At 31.9% G+C, this 19,784-nt stretch overlaps 1 protein-coding gene across 1 annotated transcript; it reads left to right on the top strand.

Moving 5' to 3' along the window:
* Window positions 1-338: 338 nt before the first annotated feature.
* Window positions 339-15,661, top strand: LOC110632889 (mannosyl-oligosaccharide 1,2-alpha-mannosidase MNS1). Its single transcript, XM_021781261.2, has 14 exons — window positions 339-728; window positions 806-853; window positions 935-1,114; window positions 2,349-2,461; window positions 2,719-2,784; window positions 2,916-3,087; window positions 3,786-3,875; window positions 5,004-5,128; window positions 6,953-7,018; window positions 11,364-11,472; window positions 11,555-11,653; window positions 14,009-14,089; window positions 14,166-14,336; window positions 15,087-15,661. Exons 1-14 carry the CDS (start codon window positions 561-563, stop codon window positions 15,321-15,323), a joined length of 1,725 nt encoding a protein of 574 aa, XP_021636953.2. The 5' UTR covers window positions 339-560; the 3' UTR covers window positions 15,324-15,661.
* Window positions 15,662-19,784: the final 4,123 nt, after the last annotated feature.

Below are 19,784 nucleotides of genomic sequence, written 5' to 3'. Positions count from 1 at the left end.
TGCTTATGCTCTTTTATTTGCAGACCCGTTGTTCCCATGTCTGACAGAGGTTTTCTCTTTTTTTCGTCTTCTTCATGAAATGCATTTGCTGTGAAATGGGTCCCTTCTTTCCTCTATTTATTTCTTTTGCTCGTGGATTTGGTGGAGCTGTTGTCCAGTGCGCATGTGCTTTGTTCAATGTATAAACAGTATAGAACGACGTCGTTTTCTATGCATGGCGTAAGTAAAGAAAAGTGGAGAAGGTCTCTCTAATCTTACGACACCGTTTAATAGGGAAGAGGAAAATAAACTGAAAAGATTTAAATTAAATTTTTTTTATGAGAACGACCAGCGTCGTCTCTCTTAGGTTTAGCGTCTGATTGTTTGTCAGACTCTAATGACGTGTTTGGAAAGTCAGAAAATATAATTCCAGATGGCGTACTTTCCAACGAATTGACGTGTACCAATTCCTACTAGTGGTTGTAACTTGTATTGAGTTGACCAGCGTCGACTTTTCTTTCTATTAATTTCATAATTTTCTCTTCTTCAATTGTATCAGAAAACAAGGAAAATTGAAATCTATGGGAAAGAAATCCTCTTCTTCTTCTTCCTCTTCCTCTGTTCTTCTATCGAACTCTAAGAACAAGAATGGTTGGATTCGCTCCAATCGACTTGTTCTTCTTATCGTTGGATTCGTTTCTCTCACTTGCTTCCTTTTGGACCGCCAATCTCTTGCACGAGACCACCAGGTTTCTGATTTTCCCACTTTTTTCGGGATTAATTTGAGCTTAAATTCACTTTTTTCTACCTTCTCTTGAAATTTCAGGTGGAGGTTTCGATGTTGAATGAAGAATTGGCAGAATTACGCAGTCAGGCAAGTTTTATACTAACATTTCTCATTCTCAATCTCATTTTTGTATGTAGTTTTGTTCATTTGATAAATTTATGGTTGCAGCTTGAGGATTTAAGGACCCAACTCAAAGGTTCAGGGATAGAGTTTCCCATTAATGATAAGAAGCGGAAAATGGAGGAGGATGATCCTATTAGTTTTGAACGAAGAGAGAAAGTGAAAGAGGCTATGCTTCATGCTTGGACTTGCTATGAGAAGTACGCATGGGGTCATGATGAACTCCAGGTTTCCTTCTTTCCCTTCTAAAATTACACTGATGTCTTGTCCAAAATACCAACATTTATTATCTGAACTCAAGCATGAACAAAATTGGTTACGGTTTATTAGTTTTCTTGTTGTTAGAGTCAAATTGAAGCATCCCCAAACAAGCTGAAACACAACCTAAGGTAGAGAATTCGCAAAGCACTAAAAGATTGTGAAGACAACATATTGAATTAACATAATATAGTCTTGTTAGTGTCAATCAGTAGACTCAGTAGTCAGTACCAGATGCTATTAGATTGCTTCAGAACATCTCATCTCTATCTATGCTTAGAAAACATCTCTTTTGGTTCACAAACCAGAGGAACGTTAAAACCTTTAATTTGAAAAAAATTAATAATCTGTAGTTTGAATGAAATATCATTAATTATAGCTCTTCATGACCCTTTTTGGTAATCAAATGTGTTTTTCAATGAATACTACATGTGAGTTTATATTCTATGGATAGTGAAACCTATGGCAATTGACATCATGGACAACATTGGTGATGATACGGAAAATTTCCTTTTTGATGGCATGATAGCTTGATGGTGGTGTGGCAGTTGAACTTACCATTCAATGAATCCAAGTAAAAGGGATACAATTCATCTTTTTTATGTACAGTAAACTATTTTATTACTGCAGAGGCTTCTGATAGGCAGTAGCATTTAGGTCTAAGAAAAAGGTATCCAATGTCTAATTGGAATTAAACCTTGGGACATTTTTATGTTTTTACTAATTTTGAACTATTTGGTGAAAGAAATGTGTGTGATTCTTCTAAAGAAATTGTTTAGCTTCAATGGTAATCCTACCGGAATAAACCGAAGGGTACAAAATGCCATACTGAAATACAAAATGCTATGGTTTGGGTAAATTCTTCATTTAACTTTATCTCATAATTGCATAATTTTTCCTTGTTACTTATAGAAGTTGTAAAATACATTCATATTTTATTTGCACTAGAAATTTATCATGCCAGCTGTATAGAAGGGAATTTTGTAGTGATATTGTGGTCACTTCTGTGTATGTGTTTGTGCATGCATGTTCATTTGCATTTTCTTCCTGAATTGGATTGCTGTGTTGCGATTCCAAGGTATTCTAATAAAATGCTATATGATTCTAAGTTAGTAATGTCTTTATTTTTCTATTATCGTTATGTATTTTGGCCCATTACAGATCTAAATCTTGAACTAATAAGCTAACTGTGATTCTATAACAGCCGCAAACACGGAATGGTGTTGATAGCTTTGGTGGTCTTGGTGCAACTTTGATAGACTCTCTTGATACATTATTCATAATGGGTCTTCATGAAGAGTTTCAAAGAGCTAGAGAGTGAGTTTCTATCCTCTAAAATAACATTCACATGGTACTCATTATACCCCATACATTTGTTTTAAGCTGTATACATCAACTCACCCAACTTCAAGCCTAATATAATGATTATAATGCTTTCATTTCATGATTTTTTTTGAAGGTTTTAACAAAGCTGCAAATTTAATGGTTTTTATTTTGATTACTTCACCATGTTAGTTTCTGTACTCCATAAGCGGTTGCACATTTACTAGCCTTTTTCCGAGACATTATTGCAGGTGGGTTGCAAACTCGTTGGACTTCAACAAAAATTACGAGGCTAGTGTCTTTGAGACAACCATAAGGTTGCATCATAAGGTTTTAACCTTTTTTTTTTTTTTTTGGTTAAGTTTTTTGTTCTTATATTTGATTGCCAATAGACAGGAATACATGCTATGTGTTCTGCTTCATAATTCCATTCTTTGCTTGAATCCAGAGTTGTAGGAGGGCTTCTTAGCGCGTACGACCTCTCTGGTGACAAAATTTTTCTTGAAAAGGCTAGAGATATTGCAGATAGGCTGCTGCCTGCATGGAATACACCTTCAGGAATTCCTTATAACACAATCAACTTAGCGCATGGGAATCCGCACAACCCTAGGTGGACAGGGGTGAGTTTTGAACTTTGTTTGTTCATTGGCTTTTAAAATTAAATTAATATTTGAAGCAAAGTTTCAGCAATCCTTCGAAGTTTGTGGGGAAAACCAATTTTTACCAAATAGGACTAAAAGGTCCAAAAAACTCTTGATAACATGCAATGGTGAAAAAGATAGTCATGACACCTACAACTTTGATCACATATGTTATAGAAATTGGGTGATATTACTTGGGTTGTTCATTATCCCTTAATAGATTGTTATTTTTTAGTGTTAATCCTTTTTTAAAAGAAATTTTATTAAGAAAGAAAGGAGATTACAATATGAATAATAGGATATCCTCTTATAAAAGCCAATACTTAACTACAAGTAAAACCATAAAGACAAGACTAGAAATTTATGTATATATATTTCAGTTTTATTACCTGACACAATTTGGTTTCTTTGGAGTAGCATGAGAATAACCATGATCCTGTTTTCAATGCTTGTAGCCTTTGTTCAATATTGTTTGAACAGTGTGATCTCTAAAATTTTCTATAAATTACTGACAGTAACCACATTATATGAGAGATCATGACTTGCACAGTGACAAATCTGCACATATTGTTTTGTTACTTTTATGGTGTTTATGTTAAAGTGTGTATATCAATGTTGAGATATGTGAATATCTGCCTTTTTTTAATTTTCTAACTGTAGAAACTCTATGCTTTTAGGGAAGTAGTATCCTGGCAGATTCTGCAACAGAGCAGCTGGAATTTATCGCCTTATCTCAAAGGACAAAAGACCCCAAGTACCAGCAGAGGGTATGAATTATATCATGGTTATATTTTGTCTGAAAATGCCACCCAGGACTCTTCTACCAGTTTGCAATTCTTTTATGTGCTATGGATGATTCCTTTAAAAGGCATGGTGATTATTGTAGCTTTTAAAGCTGGACCAGAAAAGCCTGTAATGGGACCAGATATTGGTTCGCTTCTGGTTTGAAACCCTTTATTGAAGAAAACCAATTCAACTTGTGTGAACCGGTTGACCTAGTTGTGGTTCACAACAATTAAGCGGTTTGAATTTTGGTGATGTGGCACCTGCTCACTAAACTGCGATGAAAATTTGTAGACTGAAAATTGAACATGGATGGCCAAGGAAGCATGAAAGCCTTCCTTCAAACCAACATTGCTTGTTTCATGATTGTTTAGTAGTTTAATATTTAATTATTTTCTAGAAAAATTTTGATTTATTATATTTTACAGTTTTAAATAATTATATTTACTAGTTTGATACTCTATATTTTATAACTACAAATAATCAATATGCATTCGATAATTTATTGATTGATTACTAATTTACAATGATAGTTACAATATTTCATATTTAAATGAAATAAATTTCACCCTGTTTTCAGATAGATAAAATATGAATAGTTGAATCAAAAGTAAATTTTAGTATAAAATTTGAATATAAATTCTATAAACATTAGATTAAATTGCATTAAATACAAAATGGTAAAAAATTTATATTTTATAAAATAATAATGGTATACACTGAATGAAAAGCCATTCATGTCTATTAATTTTTGGACATAATAAATTAAGTTGTTGTTGTTATTATTATTATTATTATTATTATTATTATTATTATTATTATTATTATTATTATTCTAATTAATTTTCAAAGAAACATATAGTATGTTATAAATTGATTATATCTAACTAAATATTTTAATTATAATATTTGATAAAATAATTAGTTATCATATATTTATAATTAACATATTTAAAAATTTTATTTTATTTAGCTTTAGTTAAATTCTTGTTTGATCTTGGTTGAATCTCTAACTTGTGACCCTCTGGGTTTGAAAATTTTGGTGATTATAGATGTAAAACCCAAGTTTAGTCATATTCTTTTTTTAAATTGTTTGTGCATTGATATTTCAGGTGGAGAATGTTATCAAAGAGCTTCACAAAAACTTTCCTGCTGATGGTTTGCTTCCCATATATATTAATCCTCACACTGGAATGTCTTCATACTCAGTGATCACATTTGGTGCCATGGGTGATAGGTAATGACGTTTGAATCTAGACAAAATCCATGTTTGTGAGTCATAGCTTGAAGATAGAGTGACTTGTTTAGGGGGAATGCGAGTGAAGCACACCCCACATGCTAGAACTAAACATATAGATCTTGTTTGGAGGGCTTTAAGCATTGTCCATTTTGTTGAGGATGGAGTCAGAATTTTTTTTTTTTTCCTTTCTTCTGAGGGGGCCAATCCTTTAAAAATTTATTGGATAGATGATGAGATATAAGGGTCTTTAATATTTTACGCTACCCATAACATTATATATATATATATATATATATATATATATATATATATATATATATATATATATATATATATATATAACTTTAGAAGGTTTGGGGGCTAAGGCTACCCCTTGTCCCTTCTCTCTCTGCCCCTGCATTGTGCAATGACTTTATGTAAAGCCCTTACTTTATAAGGGGCCTTATGTAATGCTGTTTGTGAAAATGATATCCATGACCACATCAATGGCCAGTTTTTGGCATGATGGTAATTTACTAATAGCAATAGGTGATGGTGTTGAAGGTACTTTAAAAGTAATAAATCAAACTAAAACATCAAAATTCAATGGAGTGTTTATATTCTATCATGTTATCAATATCTTGAAAATATTTGCTATAGATTTAATTTCGCAATCTAAAAAGAAGCTTACATATGCAATGGTCATGGCTAATTGGCCATTATGGTTCATTAGGGATCATTTCCACAACATAGGGCCATTTCGACAGTTGGGATCTAAAATCATGCTTGTAAGTCTAGTGGATCACCATAATCAATAATATACCAAGCTAAGCAAAATGATCTTAACCACCATCTTGCCCATAAACCATTAGACAATCAAAATGCTATTTCACATTTAAAAACACAAATTCATATCTTTTTTCTACCTATTTTAGACTATTTTAGATAGACTATATTTATGCGCATGAGCTCTTGTGATATATTTTGGTACCATTCTTAAATGATTACTCAATTCATTCATGCATGTGTTCTTTTGTAAATGAGTAAATTGCACCTGTTGTCAATAGTCAATATTTAGTTATTAAATCTCATTGGAGCACTAAAATTTCAATATGTCAAATAAAAATACTAAACTTTAATTTTTTTTTTAATAATATAACCACTAGAATCAAAATCTGGTAAAATTCAAATTGGAAGTATGATGTGATAACTATATTGAACTTATTTTTAATATATTTTTTTGCTTAGTGGACTAACCCAACACATTTTTCTCTTCTCTCATTTTTTTGATGACAAAAAACATGAGAAAAAATGTGATATATTTTGTCTCTATTCTTATTTCCCACTCCATTTATGCAGACAAAATATATTTTAAAAGTTTAATCTTATTGCCATGTCAAAGTTTTTTATTGAATTTGATTGGAATTTAGTTTTTGTGATTTCATTGTTACAAAAATCAATGTTTAGTGAGTTTTAAGAGACAAATTGAAATTTAATGATTTTTATGGGATTTATTAATAAGTTTAGTGAATGGATAAAATCAACCTTTAGAAAATTGAACTATCAGTGCACTTAACATGGTATTACAGTTTTCTTGACGAAAACCAAATGATTTAGAATTTCATATGAAACACCACCGAAATTACTAATTCCTTGATCCTCTTTTTTGGATAGAATTTTGAACTCATTGGTCACTTTGAGGTGGAGTATTTAATATACTTTCACATTCCTCTAACAGCTTAAGCTTTTGAAGTAACAATTATTTAAATTTAGCAGTTCCAAAGTAGATAATTGTCATATCTATGACGTGCCACTAAATTTTGCAAAATGTTCTTCTCGCAGCTTCTATGAGTATTTACTCAAGGTTTGGATGCAAGGGAACAAAACAGAAGCTGTAAAGCTTTACAGGTGTTATTTTTTCTTTTATACATTTTTTAAACTACTTGATAGGCATGAATATCTTTCAATCCATGTAAAAAGCATGTTATTTGTGTAAAATTGTTTTGCATGGAATGCATAAGGGTGTCACTACTTATTAGGTGGCACAGGTGTTAGTCACATCATTATTTCAAAGTTGCAAAGACCCCAAAATTGATGTAGTATAATATCAAATAATTGTGCCTGTCAGAAAGGACAGCAAGAAAGAGAAAAAAAAAAGAGAAGGAAAAAGAAGCGAATAAAGGAGAAATTTGTTTCACTTATATGTTATTGTGGTAGTGAGTCTACTAATCGTCTTTTCTTGAACTATTGAGCCTCTTGGTACATTTAGAATGGAATTTTTGGTATTTTGACGTGAAATGGGTGTGCCCATAAAATTTTTTAGAATCTGCTACCCACTGAATTCAGGAGTTGTGGATTGTAAATAGAGGTCAAGTAGTTTTGGTGTTTTAATTTGTGGTTTTTTGGCGTATTTGGTTAAAGAGAAGTGCCATGAATTTTGTAGGAAATTGGGAGTAATACTTTTTAGACTAAATTGTTTACCTCGCATCATTATGTTCAACAGATGGTTTTTTAAATGAGGTGCCTTGTTAGACATCAAAGTCTTTGGAAGGTTTATAATTTGTAGATTATTTATTTATTTTGTTTGTGTGTTAAGTTAGGATGACTCATCACATTCTTCTTTCTTATCTATGCTGTATTTTTATTACGAAATATTTAGAGGAAATTAGAAGGAACATTTCTGCATTCTTAATTCTTAAATAGGATGTAACAACATAAAATGGATGATCTTATGTAGGCACAAAAGATAACCACAAAATAGAAAATATTGTAATGATAATATGTAAACATAAAAAACTCCTATCCAATGTGAGAAAATTCGGAAAAAAACTTGAACAATACTCCAATTTTCATTGATAAGAAAATAGCAAACCAACAAAAATCCTAAATAGAAAATTGCTAAGTACAGAATTATAATACCTCATGAATTTCTATCAATTTTACCAAAAATTTTTGCCATGTTAAAATGAAATTCTCATATTCCAAAAGTTCAAACATGCTTGAATCTTGATTAAAAAAGAGTTATTGGATTTTCTTTTTTGTTTGTTGCACTGTTCTTTTCCTGTTAGAGAAAACCTAGTCTTGATCCTTAAGTTTTAGAATATTGAAAATTTATGAAAATCCTGGGACGTTGTAAAATGCATAAGTTGTAACTTGGAAGGATTGAAACTTGCTTAATTCAACTTTTCCAAAAAGTATCATTTGGTTAATTTATTTTGGCTAGAGAGTTTTTTTTGCTATAATGAAGCTAGAGTTGCTTACTTTGCTATTATCCTCGTTGACTACAAGTCTACAACTTATCGCTTAGTTGCAGTTAGTTTGCTCCTTTGTAATCCTTTTTTCATTTTTTTTTTTAATTCTCCATGCTTGTTCTGAGCTTGTTTGAATTAAAAATTTCACACCATTCTTTGATGTATTAAGAATCCAGGCTTTTGCTGCTTCAAAATTTTCTTCTCTTCATTTTCATAATTCATACTGCACTAGCAAAATCTCATGATTGGCCCATAGTTACCTAATGAACGTGGTACTCTTGAGTCTTGCTGCATGTATACATATGCGATACACTAGTTAATGAAATATAAGGTACATAAGCAGTAGACTTAGTTGGAACGTCAATTTGATTCACAATACGCAAATTATATTTATAATTATATTTATGTGGCATGATTCATTTTTCAATTTTACTTTGCATAATATATTTATAAAAAAAATATTGATTTAATATAAATAATTAATTAATATGATAATTTTTAACATAATAGACATATTATTCAAAAGCTAAAATTCATTTTTTTTGTTATTGTTATTATTATTATTAAATATTAAAAGAATATAATAATAAAATTTTGAAAAAATATAATTAACAATTAATCACTTTAAATATCTTGGCTCAGTCCTTCAAGTAGATGTGGGATGTGAGGAGGATGTTAATCATAGGATTAAAGCTGGATGGTTGAAGTGGAGACGTGCCACGGGAGTTTTATGTGATCGCAAGATTCCCAATAAGTTGAAAGGAAAATTTTACCGTACAGCCATACGACCGGCCATGTTATATGGTAGTGAGTGTTGGGCACTGAAGGAGTCGTATGTGTCTAAAATAAGAGTTGCGGAGATGAGAATATTAAGATGGATGAGTGGCCATACTAGATTAGATAAAGTCCGTAATGAGAGTATTAGAGAAAAGGTATGAGTGGTGCCAATTGAGGATAAGTTGAGAGAAGGGAGATTGAGGTGGTTTGGTCATGTGAAGCGTAGATATACGGAGGCTCTAGTTAGACAAGTAGAGCATATTAGGTTAGAGGATAGAAAGAAAAAAAGGGGTAGACCTAAACTGACTTGGAGAAGAGTAGTACAACATGACCTAGAAGCATTACACATTTCCGAGGATTTAATCCAAAATCGTTTAGAGTTGAAAAAGAGAATCCATATAGCCGACCCCAGATTTTTTGGATAAAGACTTAGTTGAGTTGAGTATAATTAACAATTAATAGTATTTATAATTCTTAAAAATTCTTACCTTTCCAATAATAAATTAATTAAAAGTGTGTATTATATGTTGATACTCTTTCGAAACCCAAGGTCCACCTACCCCCCTAACATAGAAAAAAGAAACAAACCAATAGTCCACCAAAACATAGAAAAAGGAGGAAAAAATTAAAAGAGCCCCATTTTATCTCTATCATCCAACCATGGTTTCTTCTTCTTCTTAATCTGGCAACTATGGTTCAGTCATTATTGTTGCTTTCAACTTCAATCCATGATTGAAAGTTGAATATACATTGACAAGAACTGTAAAATTAGATATCGATTGACAACAACCATTGTCGATACAATGTTCTTAGTCCAATTGATTATCTTTTCTTTCTTTTTTCCTTCCAGGCAAAAGCTCTTTCTTTTGCTGACATTGGTGGTTTAGTAAGTCTGAGGGAAGGTAGTGTAAGAAAAGTTAGCTGCACTTGCTTGAGTGCAAATTAAGGCTAGTTAGGTTCTGTCAGGTCTGGTGGTATCCTTTTCTAAATCATTTTGACCGATGCAGTAATGATAAAGAAGTAGGGCAATCAATTCCACAGTCACTTTGACATTTGTTCAGTGGAAAAAATTCTTTTGTTCAAATCAACTCATTCCCTTTGTTTTAGTCTCAGCTTTCTTGAGAGGTGAAATCTTTGCTGTAGTGAGGTTGACCGTAGTTGGGTTTGCTTTCCCTTCTAACCATGCTTTTAGGGGTAAATTCCCTTTATAGCTTTACTAGGAAAGAGAAAGAAGATGGGACCAAGTCAAAACCAAATGTCATCTGAATTGTGTTGATCTTCTCTACAAAATGTGTAAGGAGGACATGCTTAGTGCAGCAATATTACTACACAAGGATATAGCATGCAAAGGATTACAACTATTAGAGTTTGGAAGTTGTTTTCTTTTGGGGAATTATTGGTAACAGTGCCAAGAGAATGGATTTTAGTACATATAACAGTATGCTTAGATCACATAGTTGCACTTTGTTAAATTTGGAGAATGCTGGTCAAATTATAATTTAGTTCTTTTTTAATTTGGGCTTGTATGAGTGACTAGATTGTTTGACATATCAAAATAACTATTTAAGTCAATGTTGCAATCTAATTATTTATATTTATCCTTTCATTTTTATATTTTTCCAATGTGAGATTTACAATCCCAACACTCTCTCCTCATGTGCAACCATATGGTTGTCATTTAACAATTAGTTTTGTATTTTTAACCTAATACGAGTTTAATTATACAGCCTTATGGGCAGCTGAAACCCATAACTCAGTCTGAACTTTGATACCATATTAAATTTGGAGAGAGTGTTGGTCAAATTACGTTTTTAATTCATTTTAATTTGAGCTTATATAAGTAATTAGATTACTTTACACATTAAAATGACTAGTCAAGTCAATGTTCCAATTTAACCTCTTATATTTACCTTTTCATTTTTATAATTTCCCAATGTGGGATTTATAATCCCAGCACAGTTGCTTTTTATGTTAATTTCTATACTGAAGTGTTTTTGCATTGATTTATCATCCTAACGAATCAATGTTAAAAGTTAAACTTAGGATGAAGTATGTTGTTTTCATTAATTAATCATTGCAATAACAACTTTACTTTCACCATTATAATATTAGCATTTTCAACATCATTATTGTTCTTGTCATTGCATCTTCATCATTATTATTTGGATAACTCTTGAATGAATATCAATGTTGATAAAGTATGTGCCATTGGATACTGCAAATAGAGAAATGTGGGAGACATCAATGAAAGGTTTTCAAAGCTTGGTTCACAGAACAACACCATCATCCTTCGCATACATACGTGAGAAGAATGGAAATCAGATGTCTAACAAGGTAGTCTATTTGGAGTAATTCTCTAGATTATTTGATTTCTGAGTTATTGTAAGTGTTTCATGTCCTTGTGTTGTGCATGCAGATGGATGAATTGGCTTGTTTTTCCCCTGGCATGTTGGCATTAGGTTCTTTTGGTTATGACACTGGAGAAGCTTCAAAAATGCTATCACTCGCTGAAGAGGTATCAATACTAGTTATATTATTTTATTGTTGCCGTTTTTGTACATTTTTCTAGTCAATATTTTTTTTCAATTAGCACTGCAACAACCTGAAAGCCAACTAGGCTTAGAAAAGTATATAACGAAAGTTTATTTGCTATGGAGACTCCAATTTTATCCATTCTGTTGCTAGTTTATTCCCCTAACTTCATCCATTCTGTTGCTAGTCTCTACCAATATGTTTTTCTTCCTAACCCATTGGATCAATGCTCCAACATTATTCTTCTATCGTCATTCCCCTGAAATTTGTATAAGAGATTCAAACACCCTAGTACGGTAGTGTGATAAGTTAATAGGGGAAGGGGGAGGCCTCAGATGATGTGGAGGGAACAAGTTTTGGATATTGAAGTGGATCTGGTATCTAACAGAGCTGAATGGTGAAAACAATCTATATGGCTAACCCCAACTAGTTTGGGATTAAGGCTTATCTTTGAAGGTGCACACTTATCTTTGAAGGCCAAACAGCAGAAATATTATTTAATATTTAGTTATCTTTAATCAACATCCAACCAACATTAACAGCTGATTAATAGCTTTTGTATCACCTATACATCTTTTGCAAAATTTTGTGCTTAATTGAGTGTTATTCAATACTTATTATCTTTCTGGGGTTTGTGAAGTGTAAAAGGTGACAAAGAAACAGTAAGGATGGCAATGGGTAGGGTACCCGCGAAAATCATCATATTTGAATTCCTACTTGAATTCAAACTTGATTAATATTCTCAAAATCTGAACCAATCCCAAACTCGATTAAAATTTATTCTTAACTACCTAAATCTGTCCCAAAATCGATTATTATTACCCGAAAAATACTCGAACCTGTTTGATTTTATATATTTTAATTAATAATCTACATAAAAAATTATTTTTTTATCAATAATTTATATTTTGAAAATCTAATAATTTCATAAAATATTTAAATTATATTTTATTTTAAATAAAATATATGAAAATTTATAAATATTATTATAAAAAATATATATTTTATATTTAATTAAGTATTTATATAAATGAGTTCGGGTAACGGATACTCAACATGCAAAAATGGAACCCGTTACGGTATGATTCTTTAAACCTAAACTCGTCTCAAATCCGATTATATACTAGCCAAACCTATCCTATTAGGGTTCGGTCGGGTTGAGTACCCACAAAAATCCGACACGTTGTCATCCCTAAGAAAGAGGCTAGACCAAATGCTTATGTTGTTACCTGAAATAGATTTGAGTGAAGAAGATTTAGTTTATGTTTAATGCATTTGATGAAATATATGTTGCATTCAATATTGATGTAAAATGACTTAGAAAAACTTGACTTTTAGTGGGTAGGGCCAGGGTTTGTAGAACTCAAGAATTAGGGCTTTAAAGTAACCTGGCAGATCTGATTTCCTTCAGAAAACAGTAGGGGTTGTGGTTGGGGATGTGGGTGTGGCGTGGAAGGGGGGAATACCAGCCTCACAACAATAGCAGGATTAGAAAGAAAAAATTAAAAAAAAAAAATTTCTGGGATTTTAATTCCAAATCTTTACTCACACTTCTATTTGATTTGGACATTCTAAGGAAAGACGGCCTTTATTTTACTTTTTTTCTTACTAGGATTATTAATACAACAGACTCCTTTGTTTGACTAGGATTTTTTTTATATAACTCAAAACAAAAGTTACTTTAGGAACCCTAAAACTAGTACTGAACTGACAAAATTACAGAAATGCCCCTGCTGAATGTGCACTGTTGAATCCTACAGAAGTAATTAATCCAATTTCCATATGGAGTTCCCTTATTGTCTGCGTAAAAAATGCAAATATGTTTTTCCTTTCCTATGGAGCTATACTTTCTCAAGTGTTAGTGAGAACCTGAGGTTTTGGTAGTGTCAAAGTTTAAAAGTTCCATTTAGAATTTTTTGGGATTTCAGAATAAGGTATGCCTCAAATATTTGAAGTTTAAGAGAATGTCATAAATGTCTATCCCCCTCTCCACTTTTTGGAGCATCATTTAAGCTTCCAATTCTTTACAGGCATGAAAGAGCAAACTAATTTACCATTGTTTTACTTCTCTTTTAAACCATATAGCTTTTACAATTAATTTCAGTCATCATACAAGCAAAAGTGCGTCAAGCAATGTGCAGGCAAATTTTGGTGAATCAACTTTATTTTAGTTGTCCAATTTCATTGCTTCCTTAATTGTAGCACACATGATTGATTTGTGCATGTTTTTGTTGTTTGTTTGTGGGTGTGTGTATCTTGTCTATTAAAATATTAATTTATAGCTTGGATGGCTATATCTGTTTCACCTTCGACTGGATTCCTTCTGGGTGTCATGTAGCTTGCGTGGACTTGCTATAACTTCTACCAATCAACACCTACAAAATTGGCTGGAGAAAACTATTTCTTTCATGATGGACGGGTTTGATCTCTCTCCTAATATAGAAAGTGATTTTAAATATTGTGTGCTTGGCATTGAAAGATTATAAAAATTGTAGGACATGAGTGTTGGGACATCATGGAACATTTTGAGGCCTGAGACGGTTGAGTCGCTCTTTTACCTCTGGCGTTTAACTGGGAACAAGACATACCAAGAATGGGGTTGGAATATTTTCCAAGCATTTGAAAGGAACTCTCGCATAGAGACAGGATATGTTGGACTCAAGGATGTAAGACTTCTCAAACCCATAAACTTTATTTGAATAGTCTTGTGGCACACTTGACTTTTATTATGACCTATTTGACCCTTATAGTTTTATTGTTGAAACCAATATATCCTTTGTTAAACAAATTTTCCATGCATTTGTTACACCATGCTAATAAAACAAAAAATACTTACATCATTATCCTTTTTTCTTTGGAACTTTTAAACTCATTGTCCATCATATCTCTCACTTCTCATCCGTTCTCAAATGACAGTTCTTGAACACATTGGCATTGTTAAAAGGCTATGTTAGCATTTTTATGACAATTTTCACTTGCCTTTGTGTGCAAGTATTTACGTGATCCATTAACCAAACAAATTTGTACCCAATAAGTACAAAAATATTGATTGAGGTGTTTAACAGGTTAAAATAAAAATTTGGGGTCTCACTAGACTGTATTTCAATTGTGTTCATCTATTTTCTTATGGCATTAATGTTGCATAATAACTTCATTCAATGTAATGAAACTTGCGGACAGCATAATTATTTTGATTTACATAAAAATTACTGTGTATGTTTACTTTAGACATCTAATGTTTGGGTAGGTGATTACAAGAAGTTGTTTGCATTTGGTACATGTTGATCCAAAGTTTTTTTTCCCTACTTTACCAAAGTATAGAGATATTGGGGCTGGCAAATGCTTTTTCCATGGTATGTCCTACTAATGAAGCAATCTGATATGTCACGCTAAATTACTCTTGCCTATGTTCTCAGGTGAATACAGGTGTCAAAGACAACATGATGCAGAGCTTCTTCCTTGCCGAGACACTTAAATATCTCTACCTGCTGTTTTCGCCTTCGTCTGTCATCTCTCTGGATGAATGGGTGTTTAACACCGAAGCCCACCCCTTGAGAATCGTGACTCGTGATGAGAACATTCAGTTTGACAGAAAACAGGATTTGCCAACCCGGTTTCGCGGTAGGAAGGAGGGTCGATCAGGATACAATTAGTTTACATCCTCTCAAAATTTGGGTTAAGCTACATTGCTTCTTTTTTAGAATGCTCATGGTTTAAGCTCAAATTCAGGATAATTCAGGTCTCCCATCCCATCAAGGTTGGTGGCTGCTACCACATTGAGGATTCATTTCAACCTAATTTAAGCAAGGCAGGCAGGTCTGAACTCTTGGGGATGTCTTTTAATTCGAACTCGAATGAGCATGTAGTAATAGTAGTTGAGTATTAGTTGTGAGGTTTTAAATGAACGAAGGTTGTCGTCTGTAACTAATTTTTATGCCTCTTAACAAAGCACAAATATATGAATCTAATTTTGCAGATTTGAGCTCTTAAATTGTGTTTCGATGGAGAATTTGAAAATCTTTTTCCTTTTGTCCATGGTCTCAAACATAGCTGAATAGCGAAACATAATCTATATGACTCATCCCAATTGATTTGAGATTAACCCTCATTTTTAGCTGAATGAAGAGTTTTCTCTTTGCTTGCATAAACAAGACAAATGATAGAGTTAAATTTAATATATGTATGTATATAGCTCTATTGGCCAGAAAAATTCAAAATTTTGTGTGAATTGCTCATTTTATTCAATTCTTTAAATTTGGACAATTAAACTAGAAATTTCAATTTGAGAAATTTTTATCTAATTACTAATGGTTGCTGATTCCATCAAAAATTAACTGAAATTATCAGTAATTAAATATTTTCTGAATGAATGCAATAAGTGATAATCCAGGTCAAACCCTAGAGACTGAGTTATTAAACTTCATGCATGTGTAACAGAAAAAGAACAAAGGTAGGGGGGAGGGGGGTTGTAACACTAAATCAGAAGAAATCAAGTTCAGAAATTAAAGAACTAAATTTAGGTATAAAACTCTCAATTTAAACAAATTTCAGTTCAAGGTAATTCGCAATCCAATGCATGACTCGATCATAGACAAAAGAAATACAATTATCTCTTATTGAATACTTAACGTAGATTTACCAAACAGCGAGGTAAAACCCCTAACTTCCCTATACTCATCAATTCGAGCCCAGCACTCTTATTGACTCTAATTATTAACTGGATTGATATTAAGCAATCCTCGTCAAATTAATAACTGCTTTAAGAACAGGAAGTAGTTAAGCTGAACAACGATTTATAAAGCATAAATCATTTAATTTACCCTATTGTCTCCTTAGGTTATTATCGAAAACTTGGATCATAATCAATAAAACCTAATTGCTACTCACATTCAATCTTACACAACAATTACGGATTTTGAAGATGAACTAGCAATTAATCACATCAAACAATTAACTAATAGGCCTTTTTACCAAATCATTCAATAGATAAAAAAAACAATGAAATCGGGAAACAATAGATATTCAAAAAGGCATAATTTAAATTAAGAACCTGATCTCACAAATCATGCATAAGAACTAGAATCCCTTGAACTGAATTTAAAAACTTAGCCGCTCATGTTCATGGCTTACAAAAGAAAAATAAAATGGAGAAACCTAAAACTATGGACGTGAATGGAGAATGAAGGTGTAATGAAGGTGTCGAAGGTCTGAATGAATGTGTCTCCTCTGCTGCCAAAGATGAGGTTTATAATAAAAAACCTAATCTATAGATAAAAACCAAACTTGGAAAATTTTTGAAATTCAAAAAGGCAGATTCTCTGCTCTGCAATCATTGCCAATTTTCAGCCACTTTCTTTCTGATTCTGTCTCTGACTTCTTTAGGAAAGTTGTAACCCTACTTCTTAACTTTCCAACGAGTACTCATTTGCCCAAATTGGATGTCTACAGCCCAAGTTATGAGCCAAAAACCAAAACTGGTTTTGACAGAGTATCCAGCCAATGATGACGATTTTGCTATTATTTTTGACAATTAAAACGGCCTTATCTAGCTTCCAGCCCTTCACAACAATTGTAGAGGCGGCCTCTAAGGTTCAAATGGGCCTTAGTTTGCTTCGATTGGACATCTAAAGCTCTAGATATGAATTAAACACCAAACATGATCTCATAAGTCCATACTAAAAATCTGTTCTGGCTTCAGGGCTAATTTTGATTGTCTTCGAGGCTGAACTGGGCTTTGATCCCTCTTAGCTATTTGTAGTGCTCTATCTTAGCTTTCCAACGGATCAAACGACACTCAATTTAAAAGCCTAAAACTTAAGTTTCACCTGAAAAACCAAACAAAGGTCAAGGTAAATAGATGTTGGAAATTCCGCAATTTAATGGCATTATTCCAAAAACTCATTAAGATCATGCCTAATTAATATGAAATGCCTAACCAACTGAATTAAACATAAAAAAGGCACTAGAAATACTAAACGTGATGAGAGTAAAATTAATAAATTATGCACTTATCAATTACCAAAATCAAAATTGGGGATTTTGACTTTTACCTTAAATATGTAGTTCAACTTATATTTCTATTAATACTGCATAATGAATATTTTGCATCGGCTTTTATACTTATAAAACTATTTTTGTGTATCATTCACAAGTTGAACAATAGAGTGTTTAACCTGAATAAACTGCTATAATTGATTTTAACTTCAATATTATTACCATGACATTTCAGAGGTAAAAGTCAAATTTCTCATATTTTAATTTGAGAATTAGATAAAATTTTTCTAATTTAAAAATTTTTTATTTAATTATCTAAAATTTAAAAAATTAAATAAAATAAATAATTCATATAAAGTTTTGAATTATTTCGACCAATTAGCCATATATATACCCATGAGTCTTATTTCTTCTTTTTAACGTAGCTTTATGTGTATCTTAATATTTTCACATTCAAGTGTATTTTCTTTGAAAGGGGACAAGAGAAAATGGCATTTTTTTAGATATGTTTAATTAGGTAATTTGCGCAACTTTAATTATTAGGGTATTTAAATGCATGGATAATATTCACTATATATGCCTAAATGTTCCTTTCCTTCATTTCACACACACACTCACATGCATATAAAGGTAATCAATTGCAGTCCCAATGCAAGTGGAGGCACAAAGATTGAGGCAAAAAAAAAAAAAGGAAAATTACAAGCTCAAGCAAAGAGACATTCCTTCAACCCTACCAAAAAAAGGTGTTAGAGCAAAGTTAAAAGCAGCCCATCGTCCCCCACCACCACCTCAGCTGCAATGATGACACTAAGAGTGGGAGTGGGCTCTCACTGCCCATTACAAATTATAATGGTTAAATAAAACAATCAGCTATAAAGAAAGTGTCTCATAATATATTATTCCCATGCAAAATAAAAACAAGATAATATATTAAAGATGATGAAAGGTGAAAAAGTCTTGAAATAGAATCTAGTACTATCTCTTGAGAGCAGTGATGGGTTTTGCACTGGCAAAGAGAATCCATGTTGGGACCTTGAAAAGGTGAGCCACCAAGCAAGGGAGAGAGAGAGAGAGAGAGAGAGGTGTTTGTGTCAGCTTGATAGGGCATGCGCTGTATGTTCAAACTTGAAAGGAGGGATGTTGCATTGCATAGAGCTAAGCTAATAAGCTAATGTATCTAGCAAAGTATCTGGCTGCTCATATTGTTTCAGACATTAAGGAATTTGAGGTGTTGGGTTCTTTCCTTTTGGCGTTTTCCTACATTCCCCATTGTTCTATCCATTCATTCTGATTCTCACTCACCCCAGGCATATTATTCCTGTCTCGCCATCTCATCCATCTCTCTCTGTCTCTCTCTCTCTCTCTCTCTCTCTATGTATATATATATATACATATACTACTGTCTTCTTGGAGAGATAATTTTATATAAACTTACTCTTTAAATTACCACCAATAACAGATGAGTTTTAATTTAGTGAAATTAGTATTGTTTATAATAATGCCAGATTTCAAATTTAAATTTTAAGAGACGTTAAAATTTTTTTTTGAGTATTTTATATATAAGTGGTATTTTGTAGTTAAGGTAAAATATTCAATTTTTTCCCTATATTTATTAAGGAAGTTTAATTTAGTTCATTTTTAATAAATGTTCAAATTAGCTCAGAAATTATATATAAATTCAATTTAGCCCTAAAATTAAACTTTATTAACTAAATTTCTTGATTTCTCAATTTAAATAAAAAAATTAAGAACTTCAAATTTTGATTTTGGGATTAAATTTCTTGATTTAAACTCAAAAATCAAGAATTTAATTTTATGATTTTCTGAATTTTTGAGTTAAGTTGAGCTTAAATTGAAACTTGTGAACTAATTTAGTTAAAAGTTAAAAATGAGTTAAATTAAACTTTTCCAATAAGAAATGAAATTGAACTTTGAGCCATTTTGTAAATGGTTAGTTCATATGGAGCAACAACTTCTCTTCTTTTGGGTATAAACTCACAAGAAAAGGAATTTTAATAGTTCATTCTATCTACTTCTAAAATATAAAATTTGAAAAATTTTATTTTAGATTTAGTCTATTATAATTCAAAATATAACATGTATAATAGAATCTATATATA

This window comes from Hevea brasiliensis, chromosome 13 (assembly GCF_030052815.1).
Source record: "Hevea brasiliensis isolate MT/VB/25A 57/8 chromosome 13, ASM3005281v1, whole genome shotgun sequence".
Classification (NCBI taxonomy): Eukaryota; Viridiplantae; Streptophyta; class Magnoliopsida; order Malpighiales; family Euphorbiaceae; genus Hevea; species Hevea brasiliensis.
This window is presented reverse-complemented; position numbering and strand designations above follow the sequence as displayed.

Excerpts from the sequence above, each read along its gene's own strand:
- LOC110632889 (XM_021781261.2), top strand. The coding sequence starts at position 561 with ATGGGAAAGAAATCCTCTTCTTCTTCTTCCTCTTCCTCTGTTCTTCTA. Across the intron at positions 11,654-14,008 it reads TGCTATCACTCGCTGAAGAG|CTTGCGTGGACTTGCTATAA; the intron begins GTATCAATACTA and ends GGTGTCATGTAG. Across the intron at positions 14,090-14,165 it reads ATTTCTTTCATGATGGACGG|GACATGAGTGTTGGGACATC; the intron begins GTTTGATCTCTC and ends TAAAAATTGTAG.